The sequence below is a fragment of the Corvus moneduloides genome, chromosome 21, assembly GCF_009650955.1.
Source record: "Corvus moneduloides isolate bCorMon1 chromosome 21, bCorMon1.pri, whole genome shotgun sequence".
NCBI lineage: Eukaryota > Metazoa > Chordata > Aves > Passeriformes > Corvidae > Corvus > Corvus moneduloides.
The window spans coordinates 8,864,941-8,890,978 of NC_045496.1; the positions used below are offsets into that span (position 1 = coordinate 8,864,941).

At 61.6% G+C, this 26,038-nt stretch overlaps 1 protein-coding gene across 1 annotated transcript in view; it reads left to right on the forward strand.

The window, feature by feature from the left end:
- The first annotated feature begins 1,636 nt into the window (after window positions 1–1,636).
- NIBAN2 (niban apoptosis regulator 2) overlaps window positions 1,637–26,038 on the forward strand; it is a 29,630-nt gene continuing 5,228 nt past the window's right edge. Inside the window, exons 1-8 of the mRNA XM_032130743.1 lie at window positions 1,637–1,768; window positions 15,505–15,635; window positions 18,818–18,946; window positions 19,030–19,135; window positions 20,601–20,768; window positions 24,384–24,499; window positions 24,592–24,696; window positions 25,754–25,916. Coding sequence (XP_031986634.1) covers window positions 1,714–1,768; window positions 15,505–15,635; window positions 18,818–18,946; window positions 19,030–19,135; window positions 20,601–20,768; window positions 24,384–24,499; window positions 24,592–24,696; window positions 25,754–25,916 — 973 coding nt within the window. The 5' untranslated portion in view covers window positions 1,637–1,713. The remainder of the gene's footprint in view (window positions 1,769–15,504; window positions 15,636–18,817; window positions 18,947–19,029; window positions 19,136–20,600; window positions 20,769–24,383; window positions 24,500–24,591; window positions 24,697–25,753; window positions 25,917–26,038) is intronic.

Genomic DNA, 26,038 nt, shown 5'->3' on the forward strand with positions numbered 1-26,038 from the left:
TTCCCACGAGAATCCCTCGATATCAGCAGCATTTTGGCCAGGCAAACAAACTGCAAACAAGCCCTCTGCTAAGGGTAAAGCCTTCCTATGGAGCATCACGGGGGTGGGAAAGGGAAATATTCCAGCTTTGGAATTATTTTCCCATTGAAATGAGTGCGAGGGCTGAGAACAGTGTTAGGATGGAAAAGGCTGATGCACCGTGGGCATTCCCGAGGGTGCTGGCACAGATGCAGGTGGCATCTGGGTGCCAGTTGATGTCCTTGATTTTGGCCACGTGGGGAGTGTTCGGCTCGGAGGGATCACCCGCATCCCTCCCTGCGCCCCTGCCCAAAAAAGCGGATTCTTGGCTCCAGGGTGGCATCCCACTGGCACTGCGAGGGGGAAGGACCCGCTGGTGTCCCCCGGGGTGGTGGCACCGCTGCAGGCCTGGTGGCACAGGCGGGGAGGGATGTGAGCATCCTGCCGCCCCCTGCCCAGCCCCGCGGCGGCCGAGGGCAGCTATTTCAGGAGGATAAACAGGATGCCTCAGCCCGGCCACCTCCGATCCTCCCTCCCACCGCTCCCGGGTAAACAAGTCCAGCCCAGGAAAAGCCTCCTGGAGCCCTTTCCACGTTTCCAAGCCAAGCAGCTGAGACGAGCTTCGCCCAGCCCAGCCCCAGCTTCCAGAGGTCTGGAAGCATCCAGGGAGCAGAGCGATCCCAAGGCGTGCATCCACCTCGGCAGCGACTCCCCGGAGCCGCCCTGAGGCTGGGAACAGCTTGAACTTTCTGGTCACGCCACCACGTCCTCCTCCTCTTCCTCCCTCGGTCACACCCCGAGCTGCTGGCGGTGCCCGGGCTCTGGGAATGACGCCGGCGAGGCCTTTCCTCCCTGCGGATCGTGCCCAGGCAGCGCCGCAGGATCCTGCGAGGCCGTTTCCGCCTGTTGCTCTCGGCAAAGGAGCCGCGGCAGCAGCAGCAAGAGGAAGGAGGAGCTTTTCCACCGCTTCCTCCAGCGCCGCAGCTCCAGCTGCTCCCTTCCCGGCTGTGTCCGAGGAGACTTTGCAGGATCGGTGGAACATTCCCGGGTTTAGTGTCGCTCTCCGAGTGTGCCCTCCTGCTCCCTGAGATGCCCCCATCCCGGGACAGCTCCTGCTCCCAAATCTGTGGCCGGGGCGGGTTTTAAATCAACTCGAGCGTTTCCCATCGCGTTCTCCCGCGGGCTGGGGAGGGCGCGGGGCCCCTCGCTGTGCCCGCTGCCCGCCGGCTCCCACGCCCGCTCTCCACCTTGGCAGCGCCCGAGCCAAGGTCAAGGCTGCCGGCCGCGGGGTGTGGGCGCAGGTGGGACGGAGCCCGGGTGTTGCAATGCCGGGGCTGGGGCAGCGCGGTGCCAGCACGGAGCCGGTTTTCCCAGCGGGACTGCGGGGGGGACACCGGGCACTGCCCAGCGCCCGGCTCCATCCTGCCCATCCCCCTCCTCCCCCTCCGGCAATTAGCGCGGCTAATTACCCGCCGGGGGGACACTCGCAGCCTCTCCCTGCTCCCGGGGGCGGCGGGAGGGACGCGGGGCGGTGCGGGAGGAGTGGCCGGGGGGGCCGTGGGGCGCCGCGCTGCCGGGCCGCCCCGAGCGCTGCCTTCCTCCTCCTCCTCCTCGTCCTTCTCCTCCTCCTCCTCCCTCTTCCCTCCTCCTCCTGCCGCTCCTCCCGCCGCCCGGCCCGGCCCGGCTCCGCTCGCCATGGGAGATGTGGTCTCCACGCACCTGGACGAGGGTCGCCGCCAGCACATCGCGGGTGAGCCCCCGACGCGCCCCCCGCTCCGCTCCTCCTCGGCGGGATCTCCCCATCCCTCCTTCAATCCCTTTGGGACCCCCCCGCTCAGTGTTCCCGGGACCCCCACGCCTGCTCTTCGCCTCTCTCTCGCTCTCTAACCTTTTTAATTTTTAGCTTCCCCGTGGTTTTGCCTGGGCGCAGCTCGGGGGGCTCCGGGGGGTACCCGAGGTGCCCGTCTGCCTCCCAAATGGAAGGTTGGATTGTGCCGGGGGTGGTTTGTGTTGGCGGCGGGGCTCGGGGACCCCTCGGGCTGCGGGGAGGGAAGAGGGGAGCTGGGCTCCGGGGGGATGCTGGAAGCCGGGTCCAGCGCGGGGACACCGCTGTCAGCACGGGGACTGCTGGGGCTGGCTGGCAGATGAGTCTCATCCCCCTTTGCATTGCTGGGAGATCATTAGGAAAAGCCCTCCTCAAAGGCTCTGGCTGCCTCCAGCCTGCCCCGGCACAGGCAGGACACAGCAGTGCCCCCGCCAGCGCCGTGGGACGGGCAAGGGTGACAATGGGGTCATTGAGAGCCCGTCTGTCCCCGGGCGGCAGCGCCTCGCCCGTGGCACAGGATGTCTGGCCAGAGCTGCCTGGGAAGCGCGGAACGCGGGGTTACGGCTCCGCACAGGCTGGGATTGTGTGAAGCAGTGGCTGGGGGGAAGGTCAGGGCTGCTAACTGGGGTCTGTGGTGACACTCCTGACCCCTGTGAGTGGGGTCACCCCTCCGTCGCGGTGCTGGGCTCCCCCAAGCCACTTTGTGATGCGGGCTCTTGGCTCCCAGGGGCTGCTGAGCGGGCAGGACGTAACCTCCGAACCCTTTCACGCCCCAGCTTTGGTTTCAGCTCCCCAGGCGGGCAAAGCCTCGTCTCCAGTGGGTGAAGCCACCCCCGCACCCAGCGGAGCCGCACCTGGGTGGGTGTCACCGCCGAGGGTGGCTTCGTGCTGGACCTTGTGCGTCTCGCAGGCAGCTCAAGGGCTGGGGAGCGCCGATGTTTTGGAGGTGACTCCGCCATATCACTCCTCTGTCTCGGCCATAAAGCCGCGGGAGTGGCTCTGAAGTCCTTTTGTCCCCGAGGGCTCTGGGGGAAGAGCTGCTGCCGGCGGAGCAGCGCTGGAGCTGCCGTGGGGCTGGCACAGGGACACGGTGTCTCGCGGTGCAGCCCCTCCGCCCTGCCAGGCCCCATCCTGGCAGGAATGCTTACGTGGTATGCGGCTCAGCAGGACGCCAGCAGGTTTCTGAGCTTTGAAGGAGAGCTTGGAACTCGCTCTGGGGTTTTCATCTCGCATTAGTTAAAGCTCAGCCCGGCTGATCCGCGAGGCTGCACCGGGTCGGGGCTGCCCGTGGCGTGTTTGGATCCAAAGCTGATCCCGAATCTCCCTGAAACTGGCTGGTTGTCAGTGCAGAGATAGCTCCCTGTGCAAGCCCCTGTGATCCTAATCCTGAAGAATAACAAGGAAAAGCCTGGCTGGGTTTCCTGTGCAGGGATCTGTCTCTGCTGGGTCAAGGACTGGGTGTTTGCAAGGCCAGGCTGGATGGTTGCACCCCGGCAGGGGCTGAGCTGTCAGCCCAGGGTGGGTTTTAACCCATGCTTGGGGGCTGCAGAGGCCTTTTCGTGGGAAAAAAAGTTTTAATGGGAAAAAGATTTCCTGAGGGAAAAAAAAGATTCCTGTGGAATAGGATTATGTAGACTGGGCTGGAAGATGCTGCAGCTCCAGAGGTTTGGGGTGAGTAGGGGGGGGACACACCTGTACTGGGACACCTCCCTGTGAGAGACAGGGGCAAACTGGGTTCCTGGAGCACCTCTGTGCTCCTGCCAGGGCTCCTGGCTGGCTGAGGATCCCCCGGAGCTGGGAGGGGCTGTAACCCAGCAGGCAAGGCACGACTTGCTGTCAGGCATGCAAAGCAACGTGGCGGGGAAAACTCCGGGTTTTCCTGCCTAGCTCGGCCTGTTCTCCACTGCCGCTGCCCCGGGAGGGATCCAGCCCTTCTCCAAGCAGCTTTTCCCACTTGTCCTCCCAAATTTGGGGAGTTTGGATTTGCTGTCCAGGCTGCCATGACCCCTGGTTGCTCGAGGAACAGGAGCTCTTTGTGCTTGGCAGTGCTTCCCAAGGTTGCAGCCTCTTAGACCAGCAGAGCTGCTGGGGAGAGCCTGGGCCAGACCTGTGCCCCTCCTGGGAATGGGTTAAAGGCAGGAGGAGGTGGGAAAAGCCCTGCCATGCCCACAGTGCCCAGGCTGTGGGGTCCCATGCCCTGTCCTGGCCCATGTGGTTGTGGCTGCGTGAGGTTCGTGCCAATGTCTCCCAGAAGTCACGAGCCACACACGTGTGACTTGGGTGGCTCAGGACCAGGGTCTTTCCTCCCTCTGGTGGGGCTGGAGGGCTCCAGGCAGGCATGGAGGCAGCTCCCTGCTGGAGATGCTGGGGCTGTCTGGAGGAGCTCTTTGCAGCTCCTGCACTCCATTCTCCAGGGTCTCTCTGACCAGTGCTTCTTCCTGCCACCCTGCTTTGGACATCTTCCTGCTTGAGTCATCCAGTTTGTTTGTCAACACCCTTCGGCTGCCCTCCTCCTCCTCTTCCTCCTAGATGTGGTTTGGGAGTTGCTTCCAACCTGCTCTGTGGGCTGGAGCAGGGACTGGCTCATCCTCCTTGTGCAAGGACGCCCAGCATGGGCACCCTCAGCTGGGCACACGAGGGTGGCAGGGATGGAGTGTCCTGGGAAACCAGGGTGTCACTGGGTGCCCTGGAGTTTTGCAGTGTCCTCTCCTGTCCGGGGCAGTGGGTGCTCTCAGCATGGGACTGGGTGAAGCTCTTCCCTCATGCTGGAGTAACTCCTTCCCTAGAGCATCCCATGGACCCCTCCTGCTGGGGGCTGAGGTGAAGTGTGGCTGGCAGGAGCTGGCTGGGGTCTGGGTGGAGCTGGTACTCCTGAGCCCAGGGGTGGCAGAGCCCGGGGATGCAGCAGGAGCTGCCGGATGTCTCCGTGACCAGAGGGATGTGGGGGTGGGCGGCAGCACAGGGAGGGTCCCTGGGAGCTCACACCTTGCTCTGGCATCTCCGGGGAGTCGCCAGCCCGTTAATTACGGAGTGAAGCAGCTGCTAATTTCGGGGTAGGACTTCCACGGGCACCAGCCCACGCAGAGGTGGCGGAGGTGACACCGAGCCTCATCCCTGGAGCCGGACCTGCAGCCTCCCTGCTCCAGCGAGCCTTGCCAGGCATCGGTGTCTGCATATCCCTGATCCCACCAAGCAGGAGGCTGGATGCCGATGGCGTGGGCTGCAGGGCCGGCTCCAGATGTGCCAGAAGGCACCAGGCTGTGGCCAGCCCCAGGGATGGAGGGCTCGGTGTCCTCCTCCTGCTGGCAGCGGGAGCAGGTTCGCTGTGGCTTTTCCCTAAGCGTGACACTCATTTCCCAGCCTTTGCCGCAGCTCAGCTCCAGCCGGCGTGGGAGGCAGAGGCTGCCGGGCTCTGGGGTTGGTCTTGAGGCTGAAACCCTCACCCTGCCCCGGGGGAGCCGCGCAGGGAGGCTCCGAGGGCTCGGCGCTGCAGCCGTGGAGTGGTTTCTCCCAACGAAACGTGTGTCTTTCATCGCCAAATAAATAACTCCCCTGGCACGTCAGGGCTCCCTGCCAGCGGCGAGGGCTGGTTCTGGCAAGCTGGGGCTTTACCTGCAGCCGTCGTGTCGGGGCACGGGGCGCGCTCCGAGCCAGCGTGTTGGGGCAGGGGACATTGTTCTGGTGGCCTTCCCACGTGGGCGGGCTATGGGAGCCCTCCCGGCCGTGCTCAGCCCCGGGGCAGAGCCTGCCTTCCCTCGGGGAGGGCTTTCCCTGCCTCCCCCAGCCAGGGTTTAGCCACAGGCTTCGGCTGCAGCGAGCTGGGGCACGCACGGAGGGGATCCCTGCTCTGCCTGCGAGAGGCAGGGCTGGGACAGGAGGAACTGAGCCAGGATGGCAGCTGAGAGCTCTCCTTGGGCCAGCCCAGGGAGAGAAAATATCCCCAGAGCAGGACACCCCCACGGCAGTGTCAGACACCCCAAAACCCACTGCAGGGACACAGCCAGGAGCTGGGATTTCCCAAGCCTTTGCCTCCCCTCCTGCCCAAATCACTGCAGAGGCTGGCTCAGAGCTCAGAGGGGCTCGGTGCCTCTTGGCACAGCCCCTGTCAGCTCCATCCCACCCTCCTGGGACTGACAGGCTCCATGTCTCCAAGCTTTCCAGCAGGAAGAAGGGCTGGAGGGATCCAGAGATGTTTATCCATGGGCACTTGATGGGGCAAGGTGTGAAGGCAGGTGAGGATGGGCTCTCCAGGACCTGCTCTGCCCCTGCAGGACCCAGCTCTGCTCCCACCACCCACTTTGTGGGGGATCTCACCTCATCCTGGGGCTGCAGCCCCCAGAGCCCACCTGGTGAGGTCCCCAAGCAGGAGCTGTGCCCCGTCCCCAGCCCCTGGCTGGCCTTGAGGCCTTGTCCCGTGCCTGGGGGTGCCTGCAGTGGCTCCATGGAGAGCCCAGTGCCGGGGCCAGGAGGGGAGGGAGGAAGGGGCAGAGCAGAGTAGCTTTTGCTGCCTCCCAGTCTCTTGGACCAGCAGGGGAGGAAGCAATAAAACTCCACCTTTTCCCCCTTTTCAAAGGGAAAGAGCAGCGACATCTGACACAGGCCCCAGCTCTGGTAGAGCACCGTGCCCTTCTCCGTGCCTTCCTGCCCTTTGCCATGCCCTCCTGCCCTTCTTTGTCCACTCCTGCCCTTGCTGGCAAGGATCTCTCTGGGGAATTCCTCTTGGGAACTCGGCCTCCTTCACTAGGGGAGTCCCCAGATGGGACATTCCCTCACAGCAGGATGGATGGGACACTGCCCTGGAGGTGACAGAGGACCTGGGGCAGGGTCTCGCCCATCTCCTGCTATGCTGGTGGTTCCTGGGACACAGGACACTTGTCCTGGCTTCCTCTCTCCCTCTGCCAGCTCTGCTCAGCCCCTTGGGAGGTTTCCCTGCATGAAGGAATGTGCCCAAAGCTGAGGTGAGCCAGCTCCCAGACCCCAAAGTAGTGACGGGACAGCATCCTGTGGGATGGGTATGGAGGAGCTGGGGGGGGGGAGCTCCAGGACAGGCTCAGGGCTGTTTTCTTCAAATCCCTCTTGGCTGGGTTGTTTTTTTGGATACACATAAAAATCTTTGTTTGGTCTCCTCCCCCGGGGCTGGATTGGGTTTCCCACTGGCACTGTCCAGCTGGGCACAGGGACAGCATGCCAGGTTTGGTGCCTCTCCCTGGGGCTGGGCACAAGGGAAGCGGCTGCCGGGACATCCCGGAGCACGGACTGCCGGCCCCCAGCTGCCCCCAGCATAGGAGATGCCCAAGTTTGCTCCATCCCCTTTGCCGTGGGGACCTCAGCTCCCTGTCCCATGGCTCCCAGGAGGATGTGGATGCCTGTGCACACCCCGGATTGCGCCATTCCCGAGGGCTGCAATGCAGCCCAGCCGGTGCTGGGGGATGAGCTGGACCTTGTCTGGGCAGGGGTGGTGCTGGTTCCCACCCTGCTGTGGTGAGAACCAGAGCGGTGGCAGCTCTTCTCCGCCCTGGCCAGGTGCTGGTGGCACCCAGGGGGACGAGGGACACGTGGGGTGATGTGGTTGCAGCCAGGATGAGGGCAGTGGGTGCTGGTCCAGCTCAGGGTTTGGGGTTGGTGTTCAGCTTGAGCCAAGTCCCCTACAGGGAAGCTCCATCCTCCCACAGCCACCTGTGTCCATGGGACATATCCTGACAGTCCTGGGAGTGCAGTCACCTCTGCTGGTGGCTTGAGCCCGGTCCCTGTGCCCACTGTCAGGTGGCTCTCTGCTTTGGGGTGGCTTTAACCCAGCTATGAGGGCACCTGTGCCCCACGGCTTTGGAGCATTGCCCCAAAGGCTGCTCCAAGGGGAAAGGGGGCTTGCAGGTTGGATGGGGGCAGGAATCTCCTCCTCCCACATCCCTCGGAGGCTGTTTGGGCAGGGAGGCTCAGGGCAGGCACCTCGGCCCAGCCCCGGGAGCCGCTGGAAGGCCCCGCTGCTGTTTGTTATTCACAGGCACATTCCTCGCACGCAGCAGCCCCGCACTGCCTTGTTCCCGGGAAGCAGCGGGACACCGGCATCCACGCCACGGGAAAACACCCGCCGGCACGTAGCCGGCCGCTGATCCCTGTCCTGCCGGGCTGGACGTGACCCCGAGCCACGGCAAGGGGCTGGAGCAGGGGGCTGAGCCCGGCTCACAGCCGGGATAGCGGAGCAGGAGCAGGGGTGTCCAAAGAAGCAGCAGAAGGTGTCCAAAGCTTGGCTGAGAGTGGTTTTTTTCAGTGTTTTTCAGCTGTTCAGAGGTTGAGGGGCTGCTGCTGAATGTGCCGCTTCATTTTTAAACCCGTGGTTGGCTCCAGAGCCTCGCAGGGCCATGGGAGCACGGCTGTGTCCTGGCAGGTTGGATTGCCGTGGGCTGGGAGGGCAGCGGCGTTGGTGGTGGGAGATGGGCTGGGTGCTCCAGGGTGGGCACGCAGCCCTGGGTGGGCACGCAGCCCTGGGTGGGCACGCAGCCCTGGGAGCACCCGCGGGGTCCCAGCCGGCCGAGGGGACAGCGCAGGGTGCTGGGGATGGGGGCAGCTCTCTCAGAGCCATGTCCCCGGCGGGTGCCCCAGCCCTGCGCTGGCACCACGGGCGCTTCTGACTCATCCGGGGGCAGAGCCCGGCACGGCACAGGCACGGCCAGAGAGGATGAACCGGTTCAGGCCCGGCCCCAGCTGGTTTCTCCGGCGAGGCTCCGCTGCCTCATCCCTTCCTGCCCGGCCTGCCCAGCCTTCCCAGCGCGGCTGAGTCACAGCGCAGCCGGCCGCTCCCGAGCTGCTGCCTGGGGGAGGCACGGCATGCTCCCTTTCCACCCCCACCGGCCTTCGGAGCTGGTTTTGGGCAATACTTTCAGTTCTGAAAATATTCCCGATGGATTTTGGATAGTGCTGGAGCCTGGCAGCGCCCCTGTCCTGCCACCTCCCTGGCGCTGAGCCCTGCCTGGCATCAGAGCAGCCTCTGCTCCTGTCTTGTTCCAGTCAAGCTCAGTGCCAGTCCTGAGAGCAGCCCGGAGCAGGAACACCCCGGGGTGGGTTTGTGTGAAGGGTGCGGGGAGGTCAGAGGGGAAACTCTCCCAGATTTTGCTCTCCCACATTTTCCTTTCCCTGCTCCAGCCTCTCCTGGTTTGTATGAGAGAGGGAAATACGGAGAGCTGCTGGGTCAGCCCCTGGGTTTTGCTGTTATTAGGAACAAAACCTCCTCCAGCCCTTCTCTGTCACAGTGCCCCGGGGTGAGGAACTGGTGCCCAACTTCCCCCAGTCCTGGCATCTCCTCTGGGTGCTCAGCCGGGCTGAGTCAGGCCCATATGAAGGAGTTTGCTGTTTCTGGGTGGAAATGAGCTCACATTCAAATTCCCGAAACCCTAAACTGCCGGCTGGGGCTTAACCCTTTGGGTGCACTCGTTGGCTCTGCAGGGTTCCTGTGCCCCATCCGTAGTGGCACTGTCCCTTGTGCTGGCTGGCACTGCACTCCTGGTGCTCAGCCTACCTGGAGCCATCTCCTGCTGTCACTGTCTTTCCCAAATTCCTGCTGGGGTGAGCCTGGGATGAGCCAGGACAGCCCAGGGCCACGGGTCCTGCTCAGAGCTCGTGGGGTGCCCTGGGCACCTCATCCATGGCATCCTGTGCCCCCCATCCATGTGTGCACCCCATCCTCGCCGTGCTGTTCCCTCGGGGGATGCCCACACACTCTGTCTGCACAATGCCAGGATTTGGGACACAGGAGGACAGCTGAGGGACAGTGGGAACATGGTCTGGCTGTGCCTGGACCAGGCAGCAGAGAGGGCTGGAGCAGCCCCACAGAGAGGGATGACCTGGGGACATCACCTGGGGACAGTCAGTGGCATCCACATCCCTGCAGTGGCTTTGTTTCCCTTGCTGGAAGAGCCATCACTGGCCCTGTCAGTGCCTCCATGGTGATTGTCCCTATCAGTGCCAGTGGTCTGGGGCTGCTGGGAGCCCCCCCGCAGCCTGCCCCCGCTCACTAATCATTTACTGGCTAAATTAGTAATTAACTCCTCACCCAGCAGCCTCAGCAAGCTGCCCACGGGTCACCTGTCCCACAGGGACTGTCCCCAGGGCAGGGACACCCAGCAGAGGGACGTGAGGACGTGTCCCCACCGTGTCTGCTCCTGCCCTGCCCTGCAAGCACAGCCCTGCCAATCCCCCCGGCGGAGCTGCCCGGGGGACACCGGACACTGCGTGGGGCCGGGGGGAGCTGGCCTGAGTCCGGCTGTCCCACAGAGCTGGGGAAGGAGCCAGGCCAGGCCACAGCCCCCCCCCAGCCCGGGGGTTCTGCTTCAATGAGCTGGTTTGGCCTTTTTGTTTTTCTTAATTTTTTCTGGACCAAGAGGAAAATTCCCTGCCTGGGGTGAGGCATCCCTGTGGCACCCACAGGGGTTTGGGCACCCTGCGCCAGCTCCTGCTGCCACTCCACTCCTGGGATAGTGGAAGGTGTCCCTGCCCGTGGCAGGGTGTGGAATGGGATGAGCTTTGAGGTCACTTCCAACCCAAACCAATCTTTTCTTCCATGATTCCACGATTCCACATCCTCCCAGGGGGCTTCTGAGGAGGGCTGGGATTCCAAAGGCACCTCACCCCCTGGACAGATGTAAAGTGGACACGTGAGGGCCGTGGCTGCCAGATGGGATGTGGGCTTGGAGGAGGATGCAGATGACTGTTCCTACTGGGATTTGCCAGCTGCTGGCCTGCAGCCCCTCCGAGGGGGGTGTGTGAGCACACGTGTGTGGGTGTGCATGTTGGAAAAGAGAAGGTCCTGTGGAGACCTCATAGCTCCTTCCAGTGTCTGAAGGGGCCACAAGGAATTTGGAGAGGGACTTTCATGAGGAATTGTAGTGACAGGACAAGGGGGAATGGCTTCAAACTGAAAGAAGGGAAATTAGGTGAGATACTGGGAATAAATTATTCCCTGTGAGGGTGGGCAGGCCCTGGCACAGGGTGCCCAGAGAAGCTGTGGCTGCCCCTGGATCCCTGGCAGTGCCCAAGGCCAGGCTGGACAGGGCTTGGAGCAGCCTGAGACAGTGGAAGGTGTGTCTGGGGTGGCACTGGATGGGCTGTAAGGTCCTCCCAACCCAACCCATTCCCTGATGCCCTGCTGATGGGTGTGCCTGTGTCTGTGGGTGCCCCACAACTCTGGTCCCCACTGCCTTTGGGAGCAGCTGAGGGACCAAGCCCTGGGGACACACCTGGGCTGAGCCCCGTCCCTGTCCCCATCAGGCTCTGTCCCACCAGGGACACGTGGCATCCCCAATACCCCCGTAGGAGGTTGAGAGAACACTGAGAGAGAATGAGGAGGAGGAGGAGGAGGAAGGACAAGGAAATTTTGGAGCAAACCTGTGCAGGACTGACCTCCCGTGGCTGAGTCTGCTGAGCGGGCTGCCCAGGCCTGGGCTATTTCCAGCAGCACTCCCATTCTCACATGATCTCAAGGACATGAGGAAAACGAGCTCTGGATACACACTGGTGCTGGAAGGGCTCTCCATGAGCCTGGGAATGCAGGATGGGGTTTCTGGAGCTCCTGCTGTGGTAGAACAACCTGCAGGCAGCAAATGCAGCAGCTGGAGGGAAGAGCAAGGTCCAGCTGTGCAGGCTGGGCTCCAGGTGATCAGGGCTCTGGGTCACACCTGCAGCTCATGGATTGGTTTTTTCCCCCACCTCTCAGAGGTGGGGCTGGCTCTGGTCTTATGGGAGGTTGGGATCAGAGTTGGCTCTGCCTTGGGGTGTGCCTGTGTTGGAGAGAGTCCAGAGGAGGCCAAGGAGCTGCTCCCAGGGTTGGACCCCCTCTGCTCTGGAGCCTGGCTGGGAGAGCTGGGGGTGCTCACCTGGAGAGGAGAAGGCTCCAGGGAGAGCTCAGAGCCCCTTGCAGGGCCTAAAGGGGCTCCAGGAGAGCTGCAGAGGGACTGGGGACAAGGCATGGAGGGACAGGACACAGGGAATGGCTTCACACTGAAACAGAGCAGGGCTGGATGGGAGATTGGGCAGGAATTGTTCCCTGGGAGGGTGGGCAGGCCCTGGCACAGGGTGCCCAGAGCAGCTGGGGCTGCCCCTGGATCCCTGGCAGTGCCCAAGGCCAGGCTGGACATTGGGGTTTGGAGCAGCCTGGGACAGTGGGAGGTGTCCCTGCCTATGGCAGGGGGTGGGATGAATTTTAAGGTCACTTCCAACCCAAACCGTTCCATGATTCCATGTGTGGGGCTGATTACGCTCCTGGAGATGTTTCCAAGGGCAGCACACAGCCAGTCCCGGCTGCTGGACCAGCTTGGACAGTTTGCCTTTGGAACCCTGAAGGCAAAATCCACCTCCTGCCCTGGCTCAGAGGGACCAAGACCCAGCCAGGGCTGCCCTGGCCGGGCTGTGACCTCAGAGCAGGCGAGGGCTGCACCTGCCTTTGGGGCACCGATGGCTCCAGGGCTGTGCCCTGGCCGTGCCCTGCCTGGGCTCGGTGACAGCTGCGGTGGCCGGTCAGGGGGCTGGGCAGGACAGGAGCCTCCTCTCCTGGCTGGTTTCACCCACAGGAGCCTCGGGCTCTGCGCTCCTCGAGCATCACCCGCGACAAGGACAAAGCTGTGCTGCCCTGCTCTGTCCCCGTGTCCTTACGGGGCCACCTGCCCTGCTGTGCCCCCAGCCCAGGCTGGGTGTGGGGGTCCCTGGGGACCTGGCAGGGAGGGCTGGAGCGTGGCTGGGAGCTGCTGTGGCCCTGTCCTTGCTCCCAGCATCCCACACCCACATCGGCTCGGGCTTTGCCGATGCCCAGAGCCCTCTCCGCGCCCTCCCCGGCTGTGCAGCCCCCTTACCCCCTCCTCCTGCAGCCACCACGCGCGGCTGAGTCACGGAGAGGCAGGAGGGGCGCAGGAGGCTGGGGACAGAGGAGCTCTGTGACCAGAGGTGCTGGCACAGGGATCCTGCTGAGCCAGGCGTTGGTGCTGCCGGTGCTCTTGGAACCCCGCGGTGGCTTCCCCTGCCAGGAGCTGGCAGCCAGCGGGACGTGCCAGGGCCTGCGCCAGCCCCGCCGCCCCGCTGGGTGTGACAGGGACCGGCTTGTGGCAGGGGGAGGGTGCTGCGGTCCCCTGGCAAACACCGCGATTGGGAAAGCGCTGTCGGTGGGTGGCTGGGGACACCCATCCCTGGGAGGTCTCCGTGGGTGCTCCTGTTTGCCAAAGCACTTTGTGGGTGTGCTGTTGGTTGTGGGGTGGGGTCCCTTCCCTCCTTTGCCATGATGGTGAGGAGTCTGAGGACAGGTGACAATCTAGGGGGGCTGTGTCCCCTGTCCCCAGACCCCTCCAGCTCTCGGCTGGATGTGCAGCCAAAGCTGCTCAGGGAAGGACGACCACTCGTGGGTGGCTTTGGTGGTGGAGCTGGAGCAGGGAATGCTCTCCATAGCCCCCCGTGCTCCGTGTGCAGCCAGGGAATGCTCTCCATAGCCCCCTGTGCTCCGTGCTGAGCCAGGGAATGCTATCCATAGCCCCCTGTGCTGAGCCAGGGAATGCTCTCCATAGCCCCCTGTGCTCTGTGTGGAGCCAGGGAATGCTCTCCGTAGGCCCCCATGCTCTGTGTGGAGCCAAGGAATGCTCTCAGCACTTTTGAGAGGCTTTGCTCAGCCTGATGAAGGAGCCGGTGGGCGGCTGAGGCAGTTCCTGAGTGTGACACATCAGCCCTGCCAGGGTGTTCCGGATGTGAGGGGTCAGGACACCCTCTGGCATCGTCAGCGTGGGCTTCCCATCCTCTGCTCAAGCAAAGCCCGGCTGTGCCACCACTAGCACCCCACATTTTGTCACCTCCTGATCCCACAGAGGGTCCATGTCCCTCTTGCTTCCCCAGGCTTGCCACCAGGGCTACCAGGCAGGGAACACCAGTGGTCCCAGACATCGCCCCAGCACCCCGGAGAGTGCTGCTGAGCTGGGGCAGATTTGGTCACCTCGCATGTTTGACTGCAAGTCTTGTTCCAACCTCTGCAAATAATTGACTTTTGCTTTCCCATTTACTTAAACCCTCCTAATTGGCCCCGCTGTTAATCAGGGAAGAATGAGTGACTAAGCCTGCCCGGGGACCTGGGGCTCCTTTTTTCCCATGGACTGAAAGGAAATGAAACCTCAAAACGTCCTTTTAAATCTCAGCTGTCTGCATGGCTGCCCAGAGCCCTGGCCAAAACCACATGGCTTGGGAGACGGGAATTGCAACAGAGGGGCTGCAGGGATGCCAGGAGGAAAGGCCAAAACCCAGGCTGAGGAATTGCTGTGCTGGGATGAGCTGGGGTGTCCCATCCTTTGCTGTGAATTTGTTAAATTCCCAGGGGTTTCCCAGCCTGATGCTGGTCTGTAGTTCGCTCCTGTGGCTCATAGTGCTGGCATCTCCTCAGGGATGGCTCCATCCCTCCTTGGGCAGCATTTTCCTCTGGAGCCGCTCATCCCATGGGGATTTGCAGCACCCTGCAGCAAAGCTGCTCCTTGTGCTGCCTTGGCTGCCAGCTCCAGGCCGGCTCCTGCTGGAGGTTTTGGCTGCCGCTGGAGGTTTTGGCTCCTGCTGGAATTTTTGGCTGCTGCCAGGCTGTGCCGTGCGGGTGTGGGGGCTGTTTTGTCTGGGTTCGTGCCCCCAGCATCGCGCTGGCTCCAGCACCGGGATGCAGAGCCAGGATCCGTCCTCCCCGCGCCCATCGCCGGCACTCTGGCGCAGCCTGAGCCGTCAGAAATTGTTGGAGGAGACTCAAATTCTTCATTTTTCACAGGCTCTGGGGCAAAGTTGACAGGGGAGTTCAAAGTCAAGGCCCCATGTGCCAAAAGCAGCTCGGGGGGAGTTGTTTCTCCAGCTTTGGGATGCTTTGGGATGGGGTTTTGGTGTGGGACCCCCATGGGGAGTCTGGAGCAGGGGTGGGGAGGGTGCTGGGTGGGTCAGGGTGCCCAAGAGAGTCCCATGGCTGCCACATTGGGGCAGGTAAAGCCCCGTCCCTGCTGCTGGGGGTGGGTTTGCAATGTGCTCCCACGCCCTGCATTGAGGGGCTGCCTGTGGGATGGAGGGCGTCTCCTTCAGTGTGGGGTGCAGGGGTTATGTGGCAGCTCAAGCTCTCCCAACACCTTGGACTCATCCCAGACTGGAGTTTGGGGTCCTGGTGGGGGTCCCTGCCTCACATGGGGGGATCCAGGCTGTCCTTTCCCCTCACCCTAACCCTAATCCCAACCCTGCTGCTTCACGAGCTGCAGGGCTGGGAGCCCCTTTGTGGGATGGCCCTTTGGGGGCACAGCGGGGTCAGGGGGGTTTGAGCGATGTTTGGGCTGGGCAATGGGGGGCTGCCCCTAATCCCAGCTGGCTGAGGTGGTCGGAGCTGGGCCAGGAGCTGCACAAGGCACAAGAAGCCTCGGCACCGCCGGAATCAGCTCAATGTCAGGAATTTCCTGCCGGGGAGAGGAATCCATGAAATTAATGTGAAAGGCCAAAAAAAAAGAGATCATCCTGACCCCGAATCGGGCCCTGGGCTGGGCAGGGAGGGCGGAAGGCAGCGGGTTCTGCCGTGGTCCCTGCACCAAAGGCTGTAGGGTGACAGGGGAGGGGTCTGGGTGGGTGCTGGGGGGTTTCAGGCCCCAAACCCAGCCCGTGCCTGACGTGGCTCTGCTGTCCCTTTGCAGAGAAGACGGGGAAGGTGCTGGGCGAGTTCTGCCGGTGCTACAAGGAGCAGTTTGGGGTAGCTCTCTTCAACAGCGTCCGCTATGAGATCGAGGGCGCCGGGGGCCCGCAGGCCCAGCTGCTCCACCGCAAGGTAAGGGCTCCGTCCCCCAGATCCACGTCCTTCCCAGAGCCCAGGCACGGCCCCTGTCCCTGTCTCACCCACCCTGCTGGGTGGAATGTGGCCCTGTGCTCCTGGTCCAGCCCGTCCCTGGGGCGTTGAATGCTGTGGGGCTCCCTGGGATGGTTTTTGTTCCCACCCCATGGAAGGAGCACGCGGAGGCAGCAGGATAAGGCTGGCTTTGGATGTCGCAGGAGCTCAGGGACCCCTCAGTGCCCAGAGAAGCCCTGAGCAGCTGTGCCAGGCTGTGTCCTCCTGCTCCTGGCTGTGAGTGATGCTCACACCTGGGCAAATTCCCAGGGAGGAGTAGGAAATCCCTGATCCCAGAGGTGGCTCCGAGTCTGACCTGCAGCAGCCACGTGTGTCCTGCCTGGCTGAAGGGATGGGATTTGTGGCCGTGGCTTCTGGCAGGGTGGATCCTGCCTTCCCCTCCCTCCCTCCCTCCTCCAAAGGCAGATGCACCTCAGGTGGGGCTGCTCACAAGCTGACATGGCTTGGGGTCCTCCCCGGGGTGGCTTTCTTGGGGTTTTCCCTGGCCAGGTTGGTGGAGCTGCTGTCCTTGAAAGCAGGAGGAGATGGGATTGCACATCTGCTTTTGTCTGGGGCTTAAAGGGGTGGCTCTGTTAAACCAATCAAGGAAGTGCCTCCCTGAGCTCAGCCTCAAGCCCTGGGCGCTCACAGTGGCTGTGTCCCTGACCCACCCATGAAGGTGACACCTTGCCCAGGCACCAGGACGTGCCCCATCCCCTCAGGGACCTGCCTGGGTGCTGGGTGTGTTAGGAAAAATAAAGGAGTGGAGGTTCCTGGAGAGGAGCCGGGCCCAGTGTCCTCAGCACCCCCGGGTTCCTCGGATGCCTTCAGCCCCCTCGGGAGGTGCCTCCATCCCCAGGTTGGTTGCTTCATCAAAAAGCTCCAGCAAGCAGCCCAGGAATGTCTGAGGGACAGCAGCAAGGTCGGGAGGTCAGGGACACTGCAAGTCTTGGAAAAACCCTGTGGAGAAGTAGGAATTCCTCCTGCTCAGTGTCCTGTCTGCTGCCCAGCCCCTCGCAGGGACCCAGCAGTGCCACTGGCATGTCACAGTGCTCCAGACACCACATCCGTGAGGGATGAGCATCTCCACCTGTGCTTTGTGCTCTCCAAACATGCCCCAAAAAATTGTGGATGGCACGAGGATGGAGGGTGTCCTCCTGCCCAGCCTCAGCTGGGATGTGGCACTCGGGATTTTTAAATGTTCTTTATTTATTCCCCTTTTCCTGTGAGCTCTGTGGTGCTCGGTGCAGTGACACCAGGGGTGACACTGGTGGCCTTCCTGGGCAGGGGGGGACAGCAGGAACGGGGTGTGAAGGATGATCCAGGCACCTGAAACACCAGCAGGATACAACAGCAATGAGAACACGGAATAAACACGCCTGCCTTTGGTCTCTCCAGCAATCCAGAGCTCCTGAAAACCCATCCCTGACACCCTCTGCTCCCTCTGTGGCAGGGATCGGGACAGCCCAGGGGCTCCCCGGCCCCTCCCTGCCCAGCCCCGCAGTTTGGCACACACCTGCCTGTCCCAAATATTTGCTGGAGCTGGGAGGAGCCCCCTCGGTGCCTCCCGGGGGTGAGGAGGGTGTGTGAGGAGGGGACAGCAGTGCTGGGGCTCTCCAGGGTCCCCAGAGCCGTGTCAGGGCTCAGCCTGGATTTTATCCCACCAGCAGCCCCGTCTGTGGGGCTCTGCCTGCCCTGAGCCACTTGAGGAGGGCTCATTCCCCTCGCATGAGTCACTGGTGGGCACTCCCCAGAGCTGGCACCTCCTTTCTGTCCCCATCCCTGCTGGTGGCCTCAGGGTTTGGGTTCTCCTTCCTCCTGCTGGTCCCCAGCCCTGCAGGGCTCGCTTTGGGCTTGGTTTTCCCCATTCCAAAGGCTTTGGGGAGCAGTGAGGAGCAGCCAAGCTGCTGTCAGACCTCCCCCAGCCCAGGGGGTGTGTGGTCGGGCCTTGGGGACAGCAGTGAGGGTCCTGTGAGCCGGGAGAAGAGTGGGAAAAGCTCCTCCAGAAGGGTTCTGCTGCCGGGGCAGGGTGGAATCCAAGCCCTGCTGGTCCCTCCTGGTGGCCACCGTGGTGGAGGGTGGGTGGCCACGGCAGCAGAGGTGGCCGCCGCACGCTCCAGCCTTCACGAGAGCTCTCAGCTCCTGTTTATGTTCCTGGGATCATAAAAATTCCTGGGATGAATTCCTGGCTGCCTCAGGCAGGCTGTGTTTGGGATGGTGTCAACGCTGCCGGCCAGACGGTGCTGGAGAGCTGGGGAGGGGCTGCACAGCCGGAGGGACACGGGGTGTCCTTGGCCTGTTCCTGCCATGGAATCCTGTCATGGAATCATGGAATGGTTTGGGCTGGAAGGGACCTTAAAGATCACCCAGTGCCACCCCTGCCATGGGCAGGGACACCTCCCACTGTCCCAGGCTGCTCCAAGCCCCAATGTCCAGCCTGGCCTTGGACACTGCCAGGGATCCAGGGGCAGCCACAGCTTCTCTGGGAATTCCATCCCAGCCCCTCCCCACCCTCCCAGGGAACAATTCCTTCCCAAAATCCACTCAGAATCTCTCCTGGTTTAAAACAGCTTTCACTGGTCCCAGTGAAGTCCAGAACATCTGAGCATCGTCTGGTGCTGGGCTCTATGGGGTGGCTTCTTGCTTTTCCCTGTCCCATCTGGAGACCCTGCTGAGCAGGGCTTGGTCTCTGCCACCTGCAGATGCCTCTGGCAGGACCTCCTGGCAGCAGTGCCACACATCCTCCCCGTGCCCCGTGCCAGGGAAATTGCAGCAGCTGGAGCAGGGAATTGCTCCTGCAGGGCTCTGCTCCAACCTTCCCCTCATCCAGGGGAGCTGGGGTGGCTCAGCTGAGCTCGGTGTGTCCCAGAGGGGAGATGCCAAGGGCAGAGGTGTCACCAGAGGTGTCACCACGTGGTGCCCCTCAAAGGCATCACCCAGATGCACCAATTCAGGCACCAAACTTCGCAAAGCTGTGGGAGATGGTGCAGTGGAGACCCTCAGCACGGCCCTAGCGCAGAAACACCCACCCAACCCACCGTGGACAGAGCTCGCTGAGCTCCCCAGGGCAGAGCTGTCCCCTGGCTGATCCCCTGTGCCTCCCACCTCCTGTCCCCTCCCTGCAGGTTCCACTGGAGGACCACGTCATCTACTCGGGCAACATCTTCCAGTACATCGAGGAGAACAAGAAGTGGAGGAACCGCTTCTGCGTGGTGCCGCACAACTACGGGCTGGTCCTGTACGAGAACAAACTGGTGAGGAGAATCCCCCTTCCAGCCATCTCCAGCGGGGTCATTCCCAAGGGGACACCCCATCTATGGCCGTTTCTCCTGCTCAGGCCTACGAGCGGGAGCTGCCGCCCCGGGTGCTGGTCAACAGTGCTGGCTACAAGATCCTCACCTCCGTGGAGCAGTACCTGGAGCTGGTCAACAACAGCCTGCCTGGTGAGGGCCCTTGTGCTGCTGGGCAGCCCTTGGGGACCTTTGGGTGGGTTTGGGGGGTGTCATCCCTGAGGGCCTTCTAGAAAAGGGAGATTTTGGGGTGTAGCATCCTTAAAGACCTTCTGGAAGGGGTAGGTTCGGGGTGTGATCCAGGAGGACCTTTGGGAAAGGGTGGTTTTGGGGTGTAACATCCCTGAGGGACATGGGGAAAGTGGGTTTGGGGAGTAGCATCCTTAAAGACCTTCTGGAAGGGGTAGGTTTGAGGTGTGATCCCTGAGGACCTCCAGAAAGGTGGGTTTGGGGTGTAGGATCCTTAAAGAACTTCTGACAGGGATAGGTTTGGGGTGCAGCATCCCTGGGACCCTTCAGAAAAGAGTGATTTGGGGGTGTAACATCCTTGGGAACCTTCTAGAAAGGGGTGATTTTGGGATGTAGCATCCTTAAAGACCTTCTGGAAGGGATAAGTTTGGAGTGTGATCCCCGAGGGCCTTTGGAAAAGGATGATTTTGGGGTGTAGTATCCCTGGGAACCTTCTAGGAAAGGTGAGTTTGGGGTGCAGCATCCTTAAAGAACTTCTGGAAGGGGTAGTTTTGGGTGTAGCATTCCTGGGGACCTTTAGAAAGGTGTTGTTTTAGGGTGCAGCATCCATAGGGATGATGGAAGGGATCATTTTAGGATGAAGAATCCCTGAGGGGAATAATCCTTCTTCAGGGAAGGGGTTTATTTGGGATGTAGCATCCCTGGGCACCTTTGGAAGGGGCAGTTTTGGGTAGTGGGGCTGTAGGGAAGGAGAACAGCCCCATCCCACAGTGGGGTGCGGGGTCTCTGCTGCTCAGGTCCTGCCACAGTCAGGAAGGGAGGAAAGGAGGAAAGGAGGGAGGGAGGGAGGGAGGAAGGAAGGAAGGAATTCGGAAGGAAGGAAGGAAGAAAGGAGGGAAGGAAGGAATTCGGAAGGAAGGAAGGAATTCGGAAGGAAGGAAGGAAGGAATTCGGAAGGAATTCGGAAGGAAGGAAGGAATTCGGAAGGAATTCGGAAGGAATTCGGAAGGAAGGAAGGAAGACAGGAAGGAAGGAATTCGGAAGGAAGGAAGGAAGACAGGAAGGAAGACAGGAAGGAAGACAGGAAGGAATTTGGAAGGAAGGAATTTGGAAGGAAGGAAGGAAGACAGGAAGGAAGACAGGAAGGAAGACAGGAAGGAAGGAAGACATGTCCATGGCTCCATGAGAACCACATGATTTTTAATTACTTTCAATTTCACTTTTCAGTTTTCATTCCAATTTCCTTTTGGGAAAAATGAGGCCCTTTTTGCTTTTTTTTTTTTTTTTTTTTCGGGGGGACAACTCCCAGCAAAGGCCCTTGGAAGGAGCTGAGGGCTCTGCACGTCCCTTCTGGACACCCCCAACCCTGCAGCTTCCCCATCCCTGCCCAGCTCCATCTCCCCCTCAAACCATCCACCCTTTTCCACAGGTGTGACCCCCAAATCTGGGCACTCCCCCATCCTGAAGTGCCCCACGGATTTCCCGCTGATCCTGTGGCACCCCTATGCCCGGCACTATTATTTCTGTGTGATGACGGGCAAGGAGCAGGAGAAGTGGCGGGCGGTGTTCCAGGACTGCGTGCGGCACTGCAACAACGGTGAGTGACATCTGAGGGTCACAGAGGGTGGTGGAGGCCCTGTGGTGACCAGGTTGGGGTTTTTGGGACAAAGGGATGGTTTGGAGTTCATGAGGAGGAGTTGGGTGGGAGCTGTTGAGCAAGTCTGGAGAAGGGAAGGATCTGGGGAGACACTTGCAGGGCCTAAAGGGGCTCCAGGAGAGCTGGAGATGGATTTTTGGACAAGGAATGGAGTGGCAGGATGAGGGGGAATGGCTTGGGATGTTGGGAATGGATGGGATGGGATGGATAGGAGATTGGGAAGGAATTGTTCCCTGGGAGGGTGGGCAGGCCCTGGCACAGGGTGCCCAGAGCAGCTGGGGCTGCCCCTGGATCCCTGGCAGTGTCCAAGGCCAGGCTGGACATTGGGGCTTGGAGCAGCCTGGGACAGTGGGAGGTGTCTCTGCCCATGGCAGGGGTGGCACTGGATGATTTTAAGGTTCCTTCCAACCTAAACCAGTCTGGGATTCCACAACTGAGCATCTCATCAGTGCCAGCATCACCTCCAGCTCCCTGGAGCATCCCTGTGCCCAGCTCCATCCTCTGCCCATGAGGATACTTGCCCAGGGCAGGAAGTATTTCCAGGAATCAGCCCAGAGCCTGGCTCCAGAGCTGCCCTGATGCCTATTTCCCACCCTGAGGTAGAAAATCCTTGTTAATTGAAGTCATCAAACCCCAACCTCCCCCGAGGGGGCTGTGGGCAGGGGGTGCAGGGCTGTGCAGCCGGGCTGGGCAGGACCTGCCTCCCACATCAGTGATCCTCTGGCAGGAAAACATGATTTTCCTGCTTGGCTGTGGCCTGGGCACTCCTGGGCTGAGCCCCAGATCCCAGCCGTGCCTGGGATGGTGAGAAATTTCCTGAGGAAGGTGGTGCCAGAGCTGAAACCTACTCAAAGTCGGGTGTTCTAGTGGGCGTTTTAGATGCTGCCCATTTTTTAAATGCTGCTTTCACTCCTGGGAGCCCTGGGTAGGCTCAGTTTCACCCCAGTTTTGCCAGGGCTGCTGTAATAGGGTGGGATCTGGAGCCTGGCTTTCACTGAAGGTTTCCATCCTCTCATTTTGGATTAAATCTTCCAAAAATTTGCTTTTTTTCCTTTTTTTTTTTTTTTTTTTTTTTTGTGCTGGGGGTGTCTGAGCTCGTTGGGCTGAATGTGTCCCCTCAGCCTGCCTGGGGCCTGGACTCCTTTGTGGAGGTCTGAGTGCTGGGACCCCTCATCCTCCTGGGATTCTCCTGAGGATCATTTCTGGATGGAGCTCAAGCACCAAGGACTCAAATGGGGGCAAAACCAGCTCTGGATAAAAGAGGAATCGATCTCCTGCTATCAAACTCCCGATTTTTAGCTCTAATTCCCCCTCCCACCTGCTGGGTGCTGCTGTGGGACCCAGGGGAGGTGGAAGCCCCTCCACCATCCCCTCTGCCAGCCATGGTTGTGCCAAAAAATCCTCTCCTCCCTATCCTTCTCCTCAGCATGTGATGGAAAAGCCTTCCTGAGGGGGCAGTGGCCAAGGAGGGCTCGGTGCCGGGGCTTCTGCATTCCTCCAGCCCGGATTTCTCTGTGACATTGTTCTTCCTGCCCCTCTCTGCTCCTGGGAGCTCCAGGATCCTGTTTCATATTCCATGAAGGCTCTTTTGTTATTGTAGAGCACTTTGAGGTTGTTGGTTTGGTTTTTTTTTTTCCCCTAAATTAGAGGCTCTGTTTCTGCCTCTGGTTGTGATTCGTGTGGGAATTTTCACCTCCCTTTCTCAGGCTGGGTTTGTGTAACAGCAGCCCTTCTGTGAGGACTGGGGATGTGCAGCTCTGTTCCTCACACACACGGGGTCCAGCCTGGTGCCCCTGGAGCCCTTGGCTGCTCCAAAACTGTCCCTTGCCCTGTCTGGTGTCACCTGGGGCTGGGCAGGGCCCACCCTGAGGGTTCTTGCCCCTTGTTGCAGGATGGTTTGGGTTAAAAGGGACCTTAAAGTTCATCCCATCCCACCCCTGCCACGGGCAGAGACACCTCCCACTGTCCCAGGCTGCTCCAAGCCCCAATGTCCAGCCTGGTCTTGGGCACTGCCAGGGATCCAGGGGCAGCCCCAGCTGCTCTGGGCACCCTGTGCCAGGGCCTGCCCACCCTCCCAGGGAACAATTCCTGCCCAATCTCCCATCCAGCCCTGCCCTCTGGCACTGGGAAGCCATTCCCTGTGTCCTGCCACTCCAGGTCCTAAACCACACATTAATGAAGGAAACTCATTAAATTTGCCCTGTGAAGTGTCACGGGGGATTCTTGCACCAGCCCTGCCTGGACAGGGCACAGGGCTGGGGACAGACTCAGGGATGGCCTCAGGCTCAGCCGGGACTGAGTGACACTGGGAGGGCTCTTTCAGGGAAAAATCCTGCCCCAGGCCCTGCAGGGACAGAAGGTGACAATCCCAGGAGCTGTGGATGGAGCAGCACCGGCCCCTGGAAGCTCAGCCCAGCTCTGGCTCCCACCAAAGACTGAGAAAGGAACAGATTTGACTTTCTCAGTGGATTTTTTCCCCCTGATTATTAAGCTGCCCCTTAAGAAAAGCTGCTTAGGCTTGGAGTTAATTGTAATCACCTTAGGAAAGTCTGTGTGCGCTGGGAGAGATCTGCTCACTGCCCGGGGCTGTGTCCCCAGCACTGCCAGCTGCTCTGGGACGTGTCAGCACTGCAGGGATCATCCCCTGGAGCCTCCCAGCAGGGTCACCCTGGCTCAGATCCCATCCTGGTCCCCTCCTCCGGGCATGGGGAGGGGAATCGGGCTGGAGGGTTCTCTCCCAGGGGTGTTTACCTGTCTGGCAGGGACCCTCTCAGCCTGGACAGGCTGGGACAAGGCAGGGACATGCATGGGACATGTGGGACAGCTCCCGGGCTGTCCTGCCTGCCCGCTGTCCTCATCTCCTCCTCCTCGCTGTGGGGTGAGGCGCTGCCCCTCCTCCCGATGGGTGCTGTGGCAGGGTGGGGGTGACATCTGAGCCCCCCTCGTGCTGCACTGACTCACCCCACGGACAGCCCGGCCCTGACTCACTCCTGGTGCCTCTTGGCCACTTTCCTCTTCCTTCCAAGCCTCGCTGCTCCCTACAGGGCCCCCACTTCCTCCAGTCCCCCCCAGCTGGCCCGTCCCGCAGTGCTGGGGGGGTCACTGGGTGCCATCCCGGTGAACCCCTGCTGCTGCTGTGCCTTTGGGGGTCACTGAGCCCCCCAGGTCCCTGTGCACCATTTGGGGGTCACTGAGCCCCCAAGTCCCTGTGCACCATCTTGGGGTCACTGAGCCCCTGCTCCTGCTGTGCCTTCGGGGGTCACTGTGGCCCTGTGTGCCCATGAACCATTTGGGGGTCACCGAGCCCCCATCCTGCCAGGGGGCTCCTGGGTGCCTCCCTGCCCTTTGTCTGGCTCTGGAGGGGATCACTGGACATAGCAGGAGCCCCCCAAGCACTGCTGCCCCCCACCCAACATCCCCCAATCCTGCTGACAGCCCTGGGGACTTGCACAGGTCCGAGGGTGTGGGGGACCACACAAAGGTGGTCTGGGGGTGCTGGGCTGCCCCTCATCCCCACTTCCAGGCTGCTCACTCGTCCCCGTATCCCCTCTGCAGGGATCTCCGAGGACTCCAAAGTGGAGGCTCCGGCCTTCACGGACGCCATCCGCATGTACCGGCAGTCCAAGGAGCAGTACGGCACCTGGGACATGCTCTGCGGGAACGAGACCCAGGTGAGCACCCGCACCCCCAGCCCGGGCTGGGATGGGGTGACGTGGGGAGGGCTGAGCAGGCTCCCCCAAAACCCTCCTGCCTCCCTGCACAGGTCCTGAGCAACCTGGTGATGGAGGAGCTGCTCCCCGAGCTCAGGAGCACCATCGGCCCCCGGCTGAAGGGCAAAGCCCCGGAGCGCCAGCGGACCTGGATCCAGGTGTGGGGCTGGGGCTGTCCGGGGGGAGGAGGGGTCCCCACCGCCTGCCACCCTCCCCCCCTGCCCGCAGACCCTGCTTGGGGGGGCCTCCCTTCCCCCGCTGGGCTCCTCCTGCTGCCCCCTTCTCGCGGCCCCTTCCAAAGAATCCGTCCTTTCTCCGCAGTGGTTTTTAAAGCTCCCTCTGTGCCCCTGCCCAGCCCTGCCCGGCCCCGCCCGCGCTGCCGCGTCCCTGGGGCCAGGGAAGCAAACAGGAGGAAGCCCAGCCCGGGAGCGAAGCCCGTCCCGGCTAAATTTAGCGAGCCATTTTTAGAGCAGCGCGGGCTAAATCCAGCCCAAACCCTTGCGAAAGACTGAGGGCTCTTCAGAACTGCCTGCTAAAACCTTAAACCCCGATAGATAATTACCGCCAGGCTCCTAATGGGCCACTTGAGCAGCCTGAAAACATACAAACGCTACTTTTCCAGTAGCTGCGGTCGCTGGGAAGCCCGGGGGAGGGAGGAGGGGGGAGGCTCTGCATCCTGCCAGTCCCAACAGCACCAAAATCGCAGCGTTTGGCAGCAAAGTGGGCGTGAAGCCTCAGCGAGCAGCTCCATCCTGCTCAGGAGGTTGGCTCTGAGATCCCGGCGAGGGTGAACAGGGCAGGGAACAGATTTCAGGGGGGGTCTGGGGCTCTCCTGCTTGGACCACCACTATCCCTATACCACCAGTATCCCCAGACCTGCAGCTTCTCCAAACCTGCAGCATCCCCAGATTTGCAGCATTTCTGGATCTGCAGCATCCCTGGACCTCCAGCACCCCCAGCCCTGCCTGGGGCAGGTTGCCTGGTGGGGGACAGCGCTCACCTCTCTGCCTCTCCAGCACCACTTTGAAGCAGCTTCTGCACTGCAGGAGCTCCATCTCACCCAGCTGGAGGGGGGGGGAACCTCTGCCAGGCTGTGGGAAAGGGTCCTGTCAGGGCATGGGGGATGGCTCAGCAGGTCCTGGTGCTGCAGCCGGTGGTTGGGGGTGCAGCTGGAGGCGTGGGAGGGTCTCTGACCTGCCCACCTTGTGCCCCCAGGTGTCAGATGCTGTCTATAGGATGGTCTACGAGCTGGCCAAGTCACAGTACGACGCTGCAGTGGCCAGGTGTGAGCAGGAGCGGCCGCAGCTGGAGAGCACCATCCGCACGGACATGGACCAGATCATCACCTCCAAGGAGCACCTGGCCAGCAAGATCCGAGGTACAGCCCTGCAGGGGTGCACCGGGATGTGGGGCTGTGCCCATGGCTCCTGGGGTGGCTGTTCCTGGGGTGCAGAACAGCTCCTGGCACCCTTGGCGGGGTGCATGTCCTCCCAGGAGGTC